The sequence below is a fragment of the Gymnogyps californianus genome, chromosome 1 (genome assembly GCF_018139145.2).
Source record: "Gymnogyps californianus isolate 813 chromosome 1, ASM1813914v2, whole genome shotgun sequence".
NCBI lineage: Eukaryota > Metazoa > Chordata > Aves > Accipitriformes > Cathartidae > Gymnogyps > Gymnogyps californianus.
In genome coordinates this window covers 206,508,011-206,524,657 of record NC_059471.1, presented here as the reverse complement: position 1 = coordinate 206,524,657, position 16,647 = coordinate 206,508,011, and the positions used below count along the sequence as shown (strand labels likewise).

Here is a 16,647-nt window from a genome sequence, read left to right as displayed (position 1 = left end):
CAGGGCTCCTACGTCTGGAAATTAAGAGGGATATTAATCTGGGTTTGGAAGAAGTGTCTTAATAGTGCCAATTAATTTTTAAATTGAATTGCATATTAACAGCTTAACCTTCAGGTCAAGAGGTGCTCAGAAGTCAATTTAATATATAAGTCAATGGGACGATTGGTATGAAGAAGTACTACTCAACCTAATAACTGCAGAACTGGTCTCCATCCATAACAATATAGGTTTTGTACAACTTTCTGGCAAAGATGATGTGGTTCAATGAACAGTTATGTCGTAAGACTCCAGAGACTTAGGTCTGGTTGACTCTGCTCCTAACACAATCACACGGAATCACTGAATTGTTGAGGTTGGACAGGACATCTGGAGATCACCTAGTCCAACCCCATGCTCAGAGCAGGGTCAAGTAGAGCAGGTTGCTCAGGGCTGAGTCCCGTTGGGTTTTAAGTGCCTGCAAAGATGGAGACTCCACAGCCTCTCTGCACAACCTGTTCTAGTGTTCAAACACCCTCAACGTCTGTTATATGCTCAGAAAGTGATCTTGGAGCTACGTGATCCTGCCTGCTTTTACCCATATTACCCATGACATCTGGATTATAATCCGTTCAGAGCATAAACCATCTCTTATGATGTAATTGCATAGCACAAAGCTCACGGTGATAGTAGAAGTCCTATGAGAAATGCAAGTAACGGTATCTGCCTCGATCATTCAATTTGAAGGCTAAAGTGAAAACAAGACACATCCCAAATCAATATGTACCACAATGTCTTGGGGAAGTAATTTGATTCTTTTTAAAGTTCTTTCTGATGACAGTAGTTCTTTCCCTCTTCCTCTCCACCCTATTAAAATACTCATTTTAAAATCTCAACACGTGGTGTTAGCCTCTTTATTTACCTGATGGTATGTTCATGCTTATTCCACTACCTCATTATTCACTTTGGGGTGAAAAACAATGGAGTGAAGGACATCATGTTGCAGCAGCAGAACTGTGGATTGGAGGCACCAATTCATACATCATTAGCTGAAAGGGACAAAAGAGTAAGTGTTACTGTCTTCAGACACAGCAACCCAGACCCTGGCTATGACAAGAAAGAACAAGACTTGCAAATAAAGAATCCTTATGAGAACAAAATACCATCATGGTATGAAGGTTATGAGAGCTCCAACATTATTTAGGTAGAAGAAAACCAACATGCTTGTCCTTGAATGAAGTATCTCAGATTAATTAAATAATCTGCAAGAAATTTCCAAAATAATCTAATTGCTTATGCAGTGTTTCTTTTGCATGTGTGTTTCTAGCTACACAGTCAGTTAGTAAGAACCTTTTTCCCTTTGAATAGTGATAAAAAATTCAACACCTATGCCAGTCTAGCAAACACAGTATTTCTTTCATTTCCAGCTATCATATAACAAGGCAATGATAAAGTACAGTATCTTTTCCTCCCAGCACAAGCAAATACATTTCCAAAGACAAAATCAGAATAATTTGACTTTTGAAACTTTTTTTATCTATTTTTATATTCTATGTGTTCAACACAAATCTCTCAGCTGAGCGCAGTAAGAACTAAATTGTGCCTGTCTTGCTTCATGAGGGTGGGGCACACTTCTTTCTTCAAATTCAGTGCAAGTGCCTATCTGAGAGTTTTCCCCAGGATAAGCTGGGGTTCTGTGGTCAAGCCTCAAACATTCCTGGAGACTGTGGACTTGATCTACAATTTACAGGAGCAAAAATCTTGAATTGAAATCTTGATTGAGTCTTCTGTCTTCAAATCAGTAGATTTAGGTCTTTATATCAGCTGAAGCTTCTTTTTTTCTGAAAAAGTCATCTGAGAACAGACCTTCAGCATCAGTGACCTGGCAATACAGTGAAGTCCTATTCTGTGAACTGCTATTGTGGAAGCACCTGTGCAGAGATGTTCTTATTGAGTCTAATGTACAACCATTAGCACGACTGAGCATGAAGCCATATTCTGAGAGTAACGCCAAAACTGCACAATAACGTAATTCAGCCTCCTTCAATGCACTTTTGTTTATCATCCCAATTCAAAGCAAAGCCCATCATGTGCTTTTAAGCATGCATGCACCAATTCCAGAACTATATAAATGAAATTGAATAAAACCTCGGTGATGAGTTTTTATGAGGACGCTATGCATATGCACAAATAAGGCACAAATGCCTTTATGCCACATCATCTGGAGCACACACGCTCTGGGTGTAGGGCAAAGAGAAGGGGTTATCAGCCTCTACATTTACCCTAGTATTCAAGGTTTTGGAGTATTTATATATCACTCTGGAATGTAAGCCCTGCTAATTCAAAAACATTTTTGCCAATAACCTCAGTGTGACGATACTTTTACCTAAACATGCATCCATCACTAGATAATCTTTCAATACAACCAGCTTTTGGAAGCAATCAGAATGTTTTTGCAGTTGTGAAAAGCATCCATAGCAGGGAGTCGAGACTAGCTGGATTCTGGTCCTCAGCACCCTCTGACCGGGCAGGGGATGCCCTGTCCCTCCAGCTGCCATGGGTCAGCACAAGTCAGCAACTCTGCTGAATTTAAAAGCTTGGTAGAGCAATGGAAATAAGACATCATCCTCACCCAACTAAGTGCTCTAAAGCTTCAGGCTTACTAAGGTAAAAAAGTTGAGAATTTGGCCAGTTCAGTGCTTCGGCACCACTTGCACTGAAGCGCTAAATTGACTGAGGTGTAAGTCTTTCCTATACAGTTTTGCTCATGCTCGGCCTCTGAGCAGTGACAAGCATTGGGCGAATTTGTTCAGGTATTATTTCAGAGCCGTTTTCTCTAAACTCCTCACTGCACCATGCTTTAATATTTATGGAAATGTATCTACAAAACATGTAAGCTTTTACAAATTTCCATCCTAACTTCAGAAGTATTTGTTAATTTTCGTGACAAAAAGTCTTTGCAATCACATTAAGCGCAATAATTTTGACATGGAAAAGTGATTCCTCTCAAAGAGATGAGAGAGATGTGCAAATAAGGTTCTGAATGGACATGCTGTCACAATTTTACGTGGAACATGAACAATACATCCCTAGAATCATACGCTTTCATTTTATCTTTTGTAAGTTCATAAAATATTCATCTTCTTTCCCAGCTACGCTGTGAGATCAATCTCAGCAGCACTGTTAGTTCATACGAAACGTAAAATGAAACTGATTATAGACATGAAAGAGGAAAGTCTCATTTCGGTCTAATCCAAGGGAAATGAAAACGCAACAGGGAAAAAAGAATTCAGAGAATAGGTCTTTTGTAGTTTGTTAATCTAAGATATCATCATATAAGAGCAATAACTAAATTTTTATAGATATTTTAATGGTCAGATAAATCACTGAATACTAAACATTGTAATGGGAAATGAAGATACTAGAAATTCAAATTCAGTGAAAGATACAGCCTAATCCACATTATTCAATGCAGTAATACCCTAGTGCTATCCGATGAGGCTTACCAGTGGGTACAGGATAATTTAAGCTAGCGAGTGCACAAACTGGTGCCATGGCGGTGGAGAAGTCGTCATTCCAAACCCAGTCAGCTATCCGGCCACTTCATTTGGTGTTTTTCAGAATCCCAGCCACCACAGCCCTGTGTGCTGCAAGGACCCCAGCAGCAATAATTCACTGTGCAAGTGTCACACTTCTCTTTCCATTCACAAGAGTAAGAGATATTTGTAGGTTTGCTACCTTTCTAGTGTCAGGCCAAATTTAAAGGATTATTTTCTGATAGGGTATCCTGTGTGGTTTTGTGTCTGTCTTATTCTGTCTCCTAGTGTGGGTATTTACCGGGATGCAATTTAAACTTGCATTTCTGTGGAAAGAGGCCATCATTTGTTTATTTTAATGGCTCTTACCAAATTTATTTTGACAGCCTGTCTCCCAGATCTTTGTCCCTGGGGAAGTTTCTGACCTCCAACAAGTTTTCTATATCTCACCTTAATCAACTCATGAGCAGCTAGCAAGAGCAGCACAGGAAGTATATAATTACGAGGTTTCATAAGAAAAGAGAAAGGAAACTGGAAAAGATCACATTTAGAACAAACACCAATACAGAGATGATCAGGAGAGAACAAAATGTCTCCTGCAATCTTACAAACTCATTGTAAAATATACTATTTAGATGAACTCCTCTCTTTAACTTTTCCTTCACTCCCACAGGCTGCTTTTATTTTTCAGTACGGGCATGGAGACTATTTTCTTCACATCCAGAAGTGATCAGATTTGCCCTCTGCAAGAGGTATTGGCACAACAGAAATCCTCTAATGGGTTGAGAAAGCAGAGTATTTCCCATTACTTTCCATTCTACCCAGATATATGTTTTACAAAGTTTTGAAGTCTACAATTAAATAACAGATTATTTTGAAGCACTGATGGCCAAAACTATGGAAGGTTTTGGTCTAAGACTTAACAAAAAAAAATAATTTCTTCTTTGGCTTTGTAGTACAATAAAACAGGTATTTTTTATCAAAGCTTTCAGAATTTGGAGGACTTGGGAAAAGAGGTTTTAGATAAACAGCCTGAGGTTTTAGCCTTTCTGAAGCAAAAGTTCTCAAAATCTGAAGCCAGAAAATTGGAAAAGATTGTATTAGTAATAATACTAGGCTCATACTAGTAAAACTAGGCTCACAGAAGACACGAGTGGCAGTAGTAAATATTGTAATAAACTTTTAGTGACTTTTTGGTGAAATTTGCAACTGTAAAGGCTAGGAGTTAGCAGTTTTTATCCAAAGAAAGGACTGTCTTGCTTAGAATCTTCTTAGAATCCCAAGGAGAACATTTAAAACTCCAAGCAGAAGACAGTGAAATCAGTTAAGACACTCTGGAGCTCCACTGGTGGGAAGATCAGCTATTACAACCTTTCAGGTAACTAAAAGCTTAGGCAATGTGAATTTGGATTTCAAGTCCTAGATGAACATATGTGCTGTGGTGGAGTTGGTTGTAGTGTTGAGAAGCCTCATGTAAGAATAAGGCTGTCAGGTAGCTCACCAGCTAAATAGAAAACTGTGAGAGAAAAGAGGAATTGTGCCCAGACTAAAATGGAAAAAGTAAGAGATGGCAATGTCGTGTAGTTAGCATCCAGTCACACAGGAAGCATGTGCCGAAGAAGGAAATTTAACATCTTCTGAGTTCAAGTCCAATGTTACAAACACAATCACAAGGTAGAGAACTCCATTCCTGCATAAGTAATAGTAGGTAATGGATGCATTTTCTTTTTTTCCCCTTTGGCACATGCAATACATCATTTTCTATTTGAGGAATTCACTTATCCAAAAACGTGGCATACTGAAAATAGACAGAATTCAGTTACTTTTTTACTGCATCTGTAGTGTTACAGTAGGAAGGATTACCTTCCAGCTACAAAATACATTTATTTACTGAAGTCTCACACTTCAGCTTACTCATGTGCTCAACTTTACTCCCAAAAGTACTGTGACTTACTGGTTCCTGTGTTTATAGGCTCAGATTTAAAGGAACAATAAAAGGCATTTGTGTTGCGTTTGGTGAATGTGTTTCATTATGTGCTGTTGTTACTTTTACCCATAGGAAATCCCTTGTGTTTGATACCCTTACATTTTCACTCAGGACCAGTTCATGCCCTCCTGGGATGCAACCCAACAGCAGGGACTAACAGAAAGATCTTGGCAAGTCACAAAGTCTTTTTCAGGCTCTTCAGGGGCCAGGAAGAAAATCTACAAACTCGCCCCCTCAGCCACACACTGGGACACTTGCTCTGTCGGTGACAAGGATAATCTTGTTTTACAGCTACCCCTCTATCACTGTAAAAATGAAACAAAGTTATCTGAAAGAGTGTAGCTGCTGCAGAAGGACCTTATATGAGGTTTAATTTCCTCAGAATATATTTTCAAATAGAGGACCAAAGCAAACTATGCATTTTCCATTAGTGTCATTACTGCCCTAGACCCCAAGAACATAAACCAGGGATGATACAATGGCAAGACTTTATCCATACAGAGTCAACCCCAAACTCTAAAAACTTATGCCCCCTATAAAAGAATGCTGCAGAGAAATACCGCATCCCTCAGTCATCCTTTAATTACAATATCCTTCACTCTCTCCTGATCTTAACAGGTATGACCTGCCATTCCACTCACCAACTTTTGTTCGTCTCTGAACCTGACAACTGCCATCCTTTCCTGGTATGAAGATCAATTAACCTGCAGCTCTGTTTTGGGGAAACTGCTAAGGCTCCTTCCGTCTGCCCCTCACCTCTCTGCCAAACTGCGGATGCCTGTGCTGGGGCCTGGCTCATATTGCTGCCCACCTTCAGAAGGCAAAGTTAACGCAACTGGACCACCACTTTCATCAGCTCTACATGGTATTATTTCAGACGAATACAACTGTCTAAAACAGTTAGAAATGAAGAGTTCATTCAGCTTGATTTGTCCATAACGTGTTAAATCAGAAATGCTCTGACTTGTAGGCCCTTTAAAATGGGAGTTAGTGCCACCACTTACTTGGCAAGGCATCTACCTCTTACCTAGTGTTAATGTCGTCTGACTTAAAATGGGTATGAGCTCTTAAAAAATTCTGATCAATAAATTATTGGAGACCCCTAAAAAACAGGAAAATAACACCCCCAGGACTCCCTTCCCCCATCTTCTAGGAATATTTCAAATATTTCCTGACATTATTTCTTAAAAGCTGCATTTTTGGCAGATGTCCTAGTGTTGTACATATATTGTGGTGAACATGGAGTTAGTTGGAAATTTACTTTTAATTATCAGACAAATCAACAACTGCAATACTATACTAGCAGAATGACTATAAACTCTAAATTAAGAAATGACAACCACTTTAGTAGAGTGGGCTTTAGCAAAGCAGAGGACTCAGCAAAGAAGTGACTGTGGAAACATTTGGGAAACTGAAGGATAACAAGATGTTATGATGTCTTGTAATTCCTCTTTTTAACCATTCGCTTCCTACCACACTTCTGAACTAAAAAGCAAGACAAAATGCAAGGGCAGGGCTACAGAGAGAAACAAACCTACCGACTCTCTTGCTCTTTTTCCAAGTGTCTTAGCCCATTTCTGTCCAGACCAGAGACCCTGCTCCTAGTGGCAGCAGGACACTCCTGATGGTCTTTGGAAAAAGAAGACCATTACTGTACTCCTTGTCCCACCAGTGAAAACCTCTTAGTACCTTCCAGTGAAAGTACCTTTCCAGTTCCCCTCCCGTCTTCAGCTCTCTGTGCTTATGGATCTCTTATTTCCAGCTTTGTGGGGTCTTGGTTTTGGGTTTTTTTTTTATTCTTTAATCCCACTTTTGTGAAGCCCCTCACATACAGAGCTTTGGACCACTGGCCAGGCCCACGCAGCGAAGCAGGTGAAATGACTTGCAGGATACAGACTTTAGTAATTTCTCATTGCTTTCTTCCCCTCTGCATGTGCCTATTCCACCTCTGAGTGCACGAGGACGTTAAACAAGTAATTCTGGGAGAACATGAACTGAAGAACCCTGGTTTCCCACAGACTTATACTGAGGCTGATAATGAGCTGTAATTGAAACTTTTCTCATTACCAAGACATTTATATGGTCTCTCAACCATGTGAATCACTATTTAATAAGAGGCAAGTTCATGTTACAGCCTTTGGGACATGTACAGGATCTCTCAGCCCTACCCAGCTGCCTATTTTCATGAAATAACTTAATTATATTTGAGATAGACTTGGGTGAAACTGCCCAACAGCTTCAAAAGTTATTGGAGAAGTAAAGGAGACACAGCCAAGCATGATCGCATAAAGGCCTGTTTCCATAGGAACCTGGAGGGAAAACAGCAATACAATTTGTGGAAAATTTCATTGCGGAGTGGCTTTAATTGAAATTTTAAAAATATCTGACCAGCTTTAAATCACGTGCTGTAACACATGCTACATTTCTCCCGCCTTCCCCCATTCAGTACCCTGTCTGCAGACCCCTGCATTCACGTATCCTGCTCTCCTATATCCTGCAGGCACAAAAACTATGCTTCTTAAAGTCAGGAGGTTGCTCTGCCTGTACTTTGTCAATCTCCGCTTCAGATGCAAACTATTTTTTTAGGCAAGGCAAGCTTCTGAGAAAGACATGCCAACTGCTACACTCCACTGCTCTCACACGTTAGGCATATGACAGAACTAATTAAAGGGAGAGCCCACAGGAGGAGTGGGTTACAGTATCACCTGCTGATCAAAATCCATCCCAGTGCTTGGGCAGAGCAAATCTCTGGAGGTTGGAAATGTCGGTCTTTGGCCACTAAGGTCATTTGGGGTTTAAGGCCAAGGAGCAGACGGCAACCTGAGTGATGGTGGTGAACATCTGTTGGGCGACGGTAAGTAGATTTTATATAAAAAACTGCCACCCCTCTCTTCGTTATACCTTCTTCAGGTATAACACCCATCTGACCTATTAGCTCCTGTCTCCTGTGGCCACAGTAACCAGTATTAAAAATTATGCCCACGTACAACTCAATAAACTGAAGTGTGAAACCTCCGAATGGAGGGAAACCACTCTGCAAACATTCATCACATCGAGACGCTCGAAGCGAGCGGCTGTCATTTGTCCTTCTGGCCGCAACTCGAAGCCCCTCTGTCGCTGGCTCCTTCCCCGCCGTGAGCAGAACCACTGGACCACAGCATCCCTCTTCCTCTCCGCCTCGGGCAGACTTCCCAAACTCCAGCACACCACCGACGCGGGCGCCATCCGGCACACGCTCAGGACGCCGCCGGATCACCCCGCCGCGGCGCACGGCGGGGGGCTCAGCCTGCCCCGGCGGCGGGGGAGGCCGGCCGGGAGGCGCCCGGGGGCCAGCGAGGGGCGGCCGCGGCCGGGGCTCCCCGCGCCATCTTGCCCGCGGGCGCCCCCTCTCGGCCGGGGCCGGGCGGCGGGATGGACGGGGCGGGGGGGGTGGGCCGGGCCGGTGGTCGCCGCTCTCCCCGCCTGCCCGCCGGGTGCCTTCACTGCCCCCCCCGCCCGCCCGGGCCGCTCTCCGCCTTCTGCCGGCCGTGCCAGGCAGCCTCTCTCTCGGCCTTCACTACCGGGTCAGGCGAGGCGGGAGCGGCGAGGCAGCGCCCGCCTCGCTCCGGCACCGACACCGACACCCCTCCTCCGCCTCCTCCCCCCGCCGCCGCCGTCCCCTCCCTCCTCCCTCCCCGCTGCCAGTTTCTCTACAACTAGTACATCCACGCACAGGCAGGGTCCCGGCCGCCGCGGCTGCCATGGATATCAGCTAAAGCCGGACGGAGAGGGCAGAGAGGCGCTCCCCGACCCAGCTCCCGAGCCCCGCGGGGCCGCCGCGCCCTCCCTCCCGCCGGCCGGCAGCAGCGGCGGCCGCTCCCCGCCCGCCCCGAGCCTGCCCCGGAGGAGCCCGGCTGCCCCGGGGAGGGGGGGAAAGAGAGGGAGGGAGGGAAGAAACACGGAACCCAGGGAGGGAGTCGGGCAGAGCATCCCCACGGCAATGTCCAAGGGCTTGAAGAAGAAAAGCCACTGGACGAGCCGAGTCCACGAGATCGTGATCGTGAGGAACCCGGAGGGGCAGCTGGGCTTCGAGCTGAAGGGGGGCGCCGAGAACGGGCAGTTCCCCTACCTGGGGGAGGTGAAGCCCGGCAAGGTGGCCTATGAGGGCGGCAGCAAGTTAGTGCCGGAGGAGCTCCTGCTGGAGGTGAACGAGACCCCCGTGGCCGGGCTCACCATCAGGGATGTGCTGGCCGTGATCAAGCACTGCAAGGACCCCATCCGGCTCAAGTGCGTCAAGCAAGGTAAGGCGGGGACGGCCCCCCCCCCCCCTCCTCCGCCGCCCCCCCGGGGGCCGGGGCAGGTCTGGGGGGAGCGGGGGGGGAGCAACTTTGTTGCTGCAGTTTGACTTTCCCCCTCCCCGCCGGAGCCGCCCCCTCCCCGCCGGCGGGGGGAGGATGCGAGCGGCGCTGCGCGGTGCCCGCAGCCGGGCGAATTAAATGTGCGTCAGTGACAGCGCTTCGCCATGCCGCGGGAGGGGACGGGGGGGGGCGGCAGCGCCGCCGGGCAGCACCCCCCCCCCCCCCCCCCCCCGCATCCCCCATCCGCCGCACGGGGCCGGGGCGCCGCCCGCCGCGCCCCGCCGGCACCGACCGCCCCTCCGGCTGCTGCTGCCGCCGGGGGGGCCGGGGGAGCGGCCGGGTACGGCTGCGGAGCGGGGCTTGCCCTTGGCTTTGCTTCGCGCCGGGCGCCTTGGCTTGGGGTCAGGGGCTTGCCGCCGGGCGGCGGGTGCCTGGTGGCGGTAAGGGCGGCTGTAGCATCTCTGAGGTGTCGTTCGCGGAAAAGTCATTCATTTGGTCCCTGGTGAAAACGATCGCCTAATCCTAGGGAACGGGGAGCTCAGGAAAAGTGGGAGGGGAGAGGCAGAAAGAAACTTTTGGGAGAGAACGGTCTATTGTTGCCTCTCCTCTGTTTCTCTTATTTATTCTTGAAGTACTGTAATAGGTTAATGCATTTCCAGGAAAGTCAACAGAGAAGAGACGCCACAGATGCTGTTTACATGTTTGTTTCTGTCCTCTTTAAACTATGCTGAGTTGGGCTATCTGCAGCTGAACGCTCATAAGGAGGTTTCTGCTACCCCAGCAGCATTTCTGAAGCACAGGAGCTGTGAGCTGCGCTGGGAACCGAGTCTGTAGGTGCTCCTAGGACACGGATGGTGCAGCGGCTGTACGTGTATTGCTAAAGTACGCATTTCAGCCGGGCAGTAAGCTCAGCCATTGAAAACTTGGGGCATTTCTGCGGTGGGAAGATTTTAGATGCCATGCATCAGCAGACGCTTGTGCTCTGTGACTGGAGCCAGCAGCCTTTGCTCAGAGGACATACAGGAGCGGTCCTCTGACATTTGGTACAATTTTGTAATTTAACTTCCTCATTGTAATTGGCGGGTTATTGTTTAAAGTGTCGTTTGTGATACTTCTGAATCCTGGAAGGATATGCCAATTATTAGTTTATCCAAACACGACAGAATCAGTAGAAAGAATTTGACTTTCACTCAGGCCTTCAGAATGTACTTTATGATATAATCAGTTATCTACATAAGGTCAAACCTCTAAATACAGATATGATCTGGGATTTTTCTATTTGTCCATTTGGGTAAGTTGTGCAGTACGTTGTAGATCGTATCTTGATAGTCAGGCAATGCAGGGAGACACAATAGTTTATGTGATAAGTGAAGATTAGAAAGGAGTATAATGGATTCTGTCTTGCAGTATAGTGTCATCTCTGGGCACCTGAACTCCAGGAAACCTGCTCTGTAGTTTTCTCTTTTTATTAATAATTTTAGTGTGAGTGGTCTTACTGTGACAGGATTCAAAAAGAAGCAGCAGTGGAAGTGTCAAGAAGATAAGGGTACATTGTCTGTTAAGTTATTTAAATTCTTACCTTTTTTTTTTTGCAGAAATCCTATAGATGCTTTACAGTAATGCCAGTTTAAGGTTACGTTCATTTACTACGTGAAACAGTCTCTGTCCCACCTCTTCACTGTTTTTCTAGTATTTCTCTTTAAGTCAAAGCAATCACCAGTGATTCATTAATGTGCGCACCCTTAATAAAGATATCTGTCAAACATGAATTAGGGACATTAGTCAGGCTTTTAGTCCGTGGATTACTGCAGGTTTCTTGAACAAGACATAGAGGATGAATTCTAAATTCCACCGAGTTTATATATATCTCTCTCTCTCTGAGGAGTTTTGCTTCAGTACGTTAACACACTACACTTTTGATGCGAGTCCTCAAAGCACTGGCCAGACGACTGCGTGTTTGGAAGTGACAGTTCTGCATAGATTCTTGGACCGAGAGAGACTTCCTGGCTGGAATGATCTTTCTTGTGCTCCAGCATCCTTCACTTCGCCAAAGGGAGAGGCCTTCTGGATCCAACTTCCTATTTTTGAAAAAAAAGGTCAATGGTTTGTGTATTTTACCACCTGACTCCTCCTTCAGTATAATTCAGTCTAATCTCTGCACCCCTTGGTTACAAAGCACAGACAGCAGGCATCTACGTTACAGTAACAAATTACTATTCCCTAACTACTTTGCAGAAGTGTGTAGGAGAGAAAAAGCTGGGCAATAAAATCTTTATATGTTTTTGTAACTTTTGTTCTTCTTTTAATTATAAAACACCTTTAGTGTGCTGGAACAAGGTTAATGACTCCATTATCATTGTTTCCGCATAATTTATCAATGATATCTCTGTAAATTAGAATAGCATGACCTTGAATGCACCATGTGACTGTAGCTGCTTCTTCAGTGCTGCCTAGGAATGAAGTCAGAGAGAGAAATGTGGAGGTAGGACACAACTATTTATAATGTGATGCTTAAAAGACACTGAGTATTTCTCTTGTTTGAAAGTTTTGATAATTCAGCAATGAAAATTCACTTGTAGATGAAATCAGGGAATGGCTAATTCAGTTTACAGGAATTAGCTTAGAAGTATGGAAAATACAGGTGCTTTCATGATTTTTCATTACGTTGTGTTTGATTAAACACCCCCCTCTGAAATAATGAAATACTTCATCTTTTATCACATTACGAGGTGAAATACTTATTTTTAAAAAGTCTGATGGAATATTGCAGTTTTATATGAGCTGAACATCTTGAGCTAAAAATATTAACTTAGAAAAAACAATCATATAATGTAGGAGTTGCTGTATATCATCAGGAGGAGTAAACATCATGAGAAACTAATTAGCAGTTCCACGGTATGATTTGACGTAGAACTCTCCTAAGTATGACACCCAATAAATAAGGTTTTAATGCAGGAAATTATTGCCTGGTTTTGCATGGGGAGGAAGGATTGTAAGAACCATTACTATTATTATTTTTTAATCTTAATTGTAAGAGTTGGCAGAGAAGTATTCCTTGGAGACTATTCCCTGTTTGGGTTTTTTTGTTAGTTTTTTTTGCGAGTCACTTATTGTGCTACTGTTGGCAGAATCGCAGAGATTCTCTTAAAACACATGGGGTGAAATCTTGGCCCAGATGAAGTCAATGGCAAAGCTGTCCTTGACATCAAATAAAGAAGCCAGGATTTGCTCTGTAAAGTCCCATGTTTTTTTGAGTATATACCCTTTCAATGGGAGAATTTTGTACAGCAGTCAAATTATTCGGGCGTATTTGCAAATGTTATGCATTCTGACCTTCTGCTCTCTCTGGTGAAGAGAAGAGCCTTACTGTTCCTGAAAGAAATACTTCTGAATTTCAAATGTGATTGTTTTTACATGCAGAACAGTTTAGATTAAGTACTATCTTCTTCCCACAGATGCACAGATGCGTAGTTGTAAAAGTGGCAATGTGTTAAGGAAAGGCATCCTAATTTGGATAAGTAATCACACAAGGAAGAGTCATGTGAGGAGCAATGTTGTCTCCAGTTCCACTCTCTGTTCATCACTGCTGTCTCAGATCCACAGTATCTTTCTCCAGTAATTCCCATCAGTAGGCGACACAGGTCCATGATGTGCACAGACTCCAGTACAGCTTTGGTTTTAGTTTGAAGGGTTGCAGGAACAGCCCGCTCAGTTGTACTGCATAAACCAGGATCTTTATTCTTTGCATAGAGTTATAAACTTCCACAGGTGCCCTCAGCAGAATCCCAATGAACGGTCTGAAAACATGGATTTCAGAACTCAGGAGCATTGCAGCAGATTTTGTCCTGGAGCTGCTGCCTGACACATCTCTTCCTCAAGGAAAATGGTTTGGACATACTAAGTAACCAGGTGATCTGACTAACTGAGCAATTTAATTTACTTTTAAAAGTATTTTGTGGTATGACCATATGAAATATGAATAACATTGATACTTTATATTGACAGTTCCTAATGTCTCTGATTTGACTGTAAATCGTGAGCCTTTAAGCTTCAACCCATAATGCTTTAGCTCCTTATGCAAAAAGGCATTTAGTACACATAATGTAAGGAGGGACTTAAAACCAGTTTTATTTTCTCAGTCTACTCATTTACTTAACAGTAAGCATACGTTAAAATGTTTTGCTGACTATAGATGGACTTGGGCATATTTGCAAGTGCTTTCCCAAGTCAGGAGAAGATTTGGGCCCTCATTAGGATGGACACAAGAGTGGCCGTGTTTGGGCAGACTGCAGGTCCGCATCCTCCACATCCTATTCCTGGTAGTGGCGACAGTGGTTTCCCAGCGAAGAGTAAAAGGACAGGACAGTACTGTCCCAGCACTCAGTGATTTGTGGCTCAGGGATTTAGTAGCCTTGTAGTGGTTTTGTGGTTTGTTTTTTTTTTTTTCTTAATGAGTTCATCCATGAGTTTTGCAATTAAAACCTGGCTTGCAGTTAACTTTTTTTTTTGCTTAAAAAGTCTGTGACAAGCCTTTCAACAGACAAGTACAGGAATGTTTTGGTTTTCCAAAGTTTTTCCCTGCATATGTAAATACCATGTCAGCTAGTTAAAATGTTACTATTTTTCTACAGACTTTTTCATACACATATTCCTATATATAGTTATGTTTTTAAGAAATTTCTTTGTTTTTTTAAGTTCATCAATAATTCTCTTCTACGTTCATTAAAATACTCTGTCCATACAGATTGTCTTTTTGTGTTTTTTCTTCCTGGGCATCAATATATACTATCTTTCAAGATATGAATGTTGGATAAAATTTTCTTCACTAATATAAAGAGCAATATTTTGCAATAGAAAGCTGCATGATTTTCCCAAATAAAAAAAATCACAAGGGTCTTGCCAAAACCAAACCCAAAGAACTATGAAAACCTGCATGGTTGCACTTCTGGTATATAATGCAAAGATAGTCTTTGAAAATAAAGTGTACTTCAGACCTACTGCTTTTTCCTAGCTTGCGCTCCTTAGGATTTTACTAACTCTAGAAATTCAATCCAGAGTTCTCTTTTTACCATTACTTTCTGTCATTCTTATGCTTGTCCATCTTAATTTAAAGACCATTGAAGCTGACTTCTGACTCATGTAGCCAGTGATTTATTCTTCAGCTCCTCCAGAGAGATTGTGATGTTTCGTGTCAGGAACTCTGTATGTTCACTGGCAGTAGAATTATATTCATCAGTCTTTTTCCTTCTCTGAGAATTACAAATGTGCCATTAAAGGATGGGGCCATGACTTTGTTAGTGCATCATTTCCTTGAAGAAATTAAGTAATTGAGAGTGCTCTGCTTAGTTCTTTTGAGTCGGATATGGTAAAGTTCGTCTCACACTAACACTTGTCCATCTGTTGATACTGTTGACATCAAAGGAAAGTACTGGTATGAGGGGGTAAAATTGCGTCTGACTTTTTTATGCATCCTATAACCTTACCTGCATTAATTCAGCATTTCATGAAAGATGTGGATTCTGAGCTTTTGCTTTCAGTGTTCATGATCTTCTCCTTGCTCCTTATAGGTGAGGAGCTCCTTTCATGACATGAAAGAGTTGATAAATTATTCATCTACATTTTTTGTATACAAGAAGTGGTGTATACTTGGAAAAAGTGCTCCTTCAGAAGGGATTTATGTGAGGAGGTGGTCATAACTGTGATTTAGAAAAGGTGATGGAAAGTGCTGCAGTAGCTGTAGAAGCAGATGTTTCGTGTTCTTCTCTTCCTCATAGAGGTATAAACAAAAAAGGGAAACTTTTTGCTGGAGAGCATCCAGGCAAGGGTCAAAGAACATAGTGCTATTGCTTGACTTTGTTAACATTCTGGAAGTAATTTTTTTTCTTCCATACTTACAATAGGTGTTTATAAATATATGAGTATACATATACATCTGTATATATTTTTTTTTGAGAGCTATGGGTAGGACTTTTTATCTGTAGGTTGAGAGTGTATAAGACTTTGTGTCGTATTGATACACAATAATATACTATATAATGATATTTATGGGCTACAGTACTAATGATGTAGAATGTTTTTCATACACGTTTTGATGTGTATATATATGATAGTTACAGTGAACCCATTCACTCTGGTGGCTAAGCAATGTGCAGTATGGCACAGTATTCTGCAGTAGGAAATAAAATGATCATAAACTTTAGAGTAAGATTGACTTGATGCCTACCCAAGCAGGTGCAGTCTATAGGGCAGAGTTTGAAGGTATTGATTTCTGTAGCAAAGGGCCTATCTTTGGTTTTTGTTGCTCAATGTCATTGCAATGCTGGCTGTAACTGAATTTTCTAAAATCACAGGGGCTGTGATCCCAACAGTATCTCTTCAGCACACCTAATTTGTTACAAATCAGCTTTCTTTCAACCTCATGGAAATAGTTTTGCGGGCCATTTATATAGCTTTCTCACTGTAGGCTGAAGCTACCACAATGGAAAGCGGAATGGCAGACAGAAGCAAGAGAAAAGGAAGAGAGTGAAGGGCTTTAACAAAAATGAACTTTATCTAGCGTTCCTGAACTGGACAAAAATCCTCATTGGTAACTGATAATCTCTAAAACAGTACTTATGGTTTGAATGTTCTTTTAACATTAGCCTAAAAAGTCTCATTTATTCAAACCTCCTATCCATAATTTGGACTCTTCACTAGAAGCTGAGTTGACAGAAGGCTGTTGTTTGTGTATGTCTGCCATGTATTTACCCTTTTTACAGTGTGTAAATGAAGCACAACTGCGTTATTTCTGAACTCTCAGTCAGCACATGCA

General features: G+C 43.0%; 1 protein-coding gene across 2 annotated transcripts in view; it reads left to right on the top strand.

The window, feature by feature from the left end:
- The first annotated feature begins 9,478 nt into the window (after positions 1-9,478).
- MAGI2 (membrane associated guanylate kinase, WW and PDZ domain containing 2) overlaps positions 9,479-16,647 on the top strand; it is a 775,461-nt gene continuing 768,292 nt past the window's right edge. For both annotated transcript variants that reach the window (XM_050892165.1, XM_050892157.1), the window contains exon 1: positions 9,479-9,779. In XM_050892165.1, the coding sequence (XP_050748122.1) occupies positions 9,479-9,779 (301 nt within the window). The remainder of the gene's footprint in view (positions 9,780-16,647) is intronic.